The sequence below is a fragment of the Chrysochloris asiatica genome, unplaced genomic scaffold (genome assembly GCF_000296735.1).
Source record: "Chrysochloris asiatica unplaced genomic scaffold, ChrAsi1.0 scaffold00472, whole genome shotgun sequence".
NCBI lineage: Eukaryota > Metazoa > Chordata > Mammalia > Afrosoricida > Chrysochloridae > Chrysochloris > Chrysochloris asiatica.
This window is the reverse complement of record NW_006408990.1, coordinates 637,061-639,415: the sequence shown is the minus strand read 5'-3', so window position 1 is coordinate 639,415 and position 2,355 is coordinate 637,061. Positions and strand designations below refer to the sequence as shown.

Genomic DNA, 2,355 nt, shown 5'->3' with positions numbered 1-2,355 from the left:
AGCTGTGACCCCCCTCCAGGCTGTGACTCCCCCCAACTGTGACCCCCCTGAAACTTGTGACTCCCCCCAGCTGTGATTCCCTGCAGCCTGACTTGCACCCCTACCAGCTTACGAGTAGGAAGGCCAGGGTATCATCTGAACAGGAGCCTGGAGACTCCAGGGCAGGGGGACCATGCGGGGAGGGGGAGGAGGTGCATTTTAACAGGTCACTGCAGCCTTCAGGGGAGCTGTCCCCAGAAGGGGTGCTGAACATCCACGTGGGACAGAGCACACAGATGTGTGGCTTTGAGGTGGGATGTGGTCCACATCCAGTCCTGCTGTGGACCTAGGCCTAGGGCTCGCCCCTCTGAGTTCTGACTTCTTCAGCTTTAATGGGATCTTCTTGGGGCTTAACTAGACACACAGAGCCACAGTAGCTGAAGCCCACCCCTGACTGTGAGGATGTGGCAGGACGGGGCAAATCTTGGTTCTGTTGGACACGAATCGCCAAGTGACAACAAAGAAGACTCACAAAAGCCATGGGCCACCTCAACTCAGGATTCCCAGTGCCTACTCAGATCAGGGGTGAGGCTTCATAGCCCATCAACCCCCACAAACCAGAATCTCTCCTGACCCATCGAGCACAGTGTCCACAGTCCCTGCAGGGATGCTGTGGAGACCCCCGAGGCACAGTGCCCCAAGGGGTTTATGGTTCACTCACATGTACAATGGGGCCACCACCTCAGGGACCCCCAGAACCAAGACTTACTCAGGTATTCATGGTTTACTCACAGGTATGACCACCATGGGGAACCCCGAGGTACGTCTCCCCCAGGTATTTATGGCAGAAAACGTTTCTGAGAACGACTCGGGTGCTGCCGTTCTTGTGAAATGTTGCCGTTGAATCCCGTACTCCATGTCTCACATCTTTCTTCTTTTCTTTTCTTCTTTTCTCATTTTCGTTTGGTCTTGTTTTATAGTTTTTGTTCCTGTTTCTGTTTTTCTCGCTAGCATTCATTCTGTGGCCGTGAGGATTCCCGGTTGCCGAGTGCCTGGGTGGGTACCCTGACTGTATGTGGGCAAAGCGGCACCTCAGACAGAACGAGCCTCGCTGTCTGATGCTAAGGTTCCCTGTCTGGCTCCCAGGGGTCATGGTGTAGGGGAAGGGGCAGGCGGGATGAAAGTGGACAATGGGACCTGGTCATCTGCCTGTCCCATGCGGTGTTTCATCCTGAAAGTGGGTTTCCTGTGTTTTCTCAAGGCTCTCTCTTGGGAGCCTCAATCTGGGGCTTTCTCATGGGTGGGATCCAGATGTGGTGGGGGGATGGGCAGGAGGTGGACAGGCAGGTGAGTGCAAACTGCCCACGTGTGCTTTTTAAATCCACACCCAGCCCCCTCCTGAGTACAGCGCCCAGGCAGCTGTGAGTTTCCAGGACTCCACGGTTCCTGCTCTGGACCCAAACCTTAGATCTGGGCTCTGGCCTGAGCCAGCCCAGGGGGAGAGTCCCTCAGGGAGGCCCTGAGGCCAACCCTGAGCACAAGGCTCGTGCCTTCTACATCCCAGGACAAGCAGGAAGCACACAGGCTTTGTTGAATGAATAAAGGAGAGGTCCAGGCCTCAGAGGAAAACAGCCCAAGTCCTAGCAGATCGGGGTGGACACTGGAGTCCAGGACTCTGAGTCCCCTGCCTTTTTCCACATTGCTGGAGAGCCCTCAGGCAGCACAGTGGTTTGGCAGAGGGGTCAGGATGGTGAGGGTGGAGTGGGCTCTGAGCAGGAGATACTGGGGCAATTTGGGCTTGGTTCTTGTGTCATCTCAAATTCTTCGTTAATCTTACAGGGTGGAACACGAGCTTATGGAATAAACTGAGTCCTCTGGCAACCCCAGCCCCTCTTGAACCAAAAAACCAGCCAAATAGGCTACTTCAAGGGCAGTGCTTACCAGCCTGCCAGCCGCCCTGAGAATTCTGGGTGTCTGCAGCTCCTTCCAGACCAGGACAGAGATGAGACTGGAACAAGTACCGTTACCAGGCTCCGATGAGGGGCCCCTCATCACCTGCATCCCTGACTGTGCATTGGATGGAGATGACCTGGCCTGTGTGCATACATCTGGTGAAACATCCACAAAGGTCCCCAGGACAAGTCCACACCCATGCAGTGATCCACAACTGGAGGCCGCAGAGAGCAGGACTCAGCCAAGGGCCAGTTTCCAGGACAGCTAGGGCCTCATCGCCCCTGTGGATGTGACAGTTAATCCTGGGCCCTGGAGGTGCCGTGGCCACAACATTTGAGCTGCCATGGTCTTGACTTGCAGGGGCCTGAGGAGAAGGATTTGTGGGGGATGAAGCCCCTGCCTCAGAGACCTGGTCCATGCTTA

General features: G+C 55.7%; 1 protein-coding gene across 3 annotated transcripts in view; it reads left to right on the top strand.

Annotated features, from left to right (window-relative positions):
• The window catches only part of JAKMIP1 (janus kinase and microtubule interacting protein 1), a 73,583-nt gene extending 72,573 nt beyond the window's left edge, over positions 1-1,010 (top strand). For all 3 annotated transcript variants that reach the window (XM_006877307.1, XM_006877309.1, XM_006877308.1), the window contains one exon: positions 960-1,010. In XM_006877307.1, coding sequence (XP_006877369.1) covers positions 960-1,010 — 51 coding nt within the window. The remainder of the gene's footprint in view (positions 1-959) is intronic.
• Positions 1,011-2,355: the final 1,345 nt, after the last annotated feature.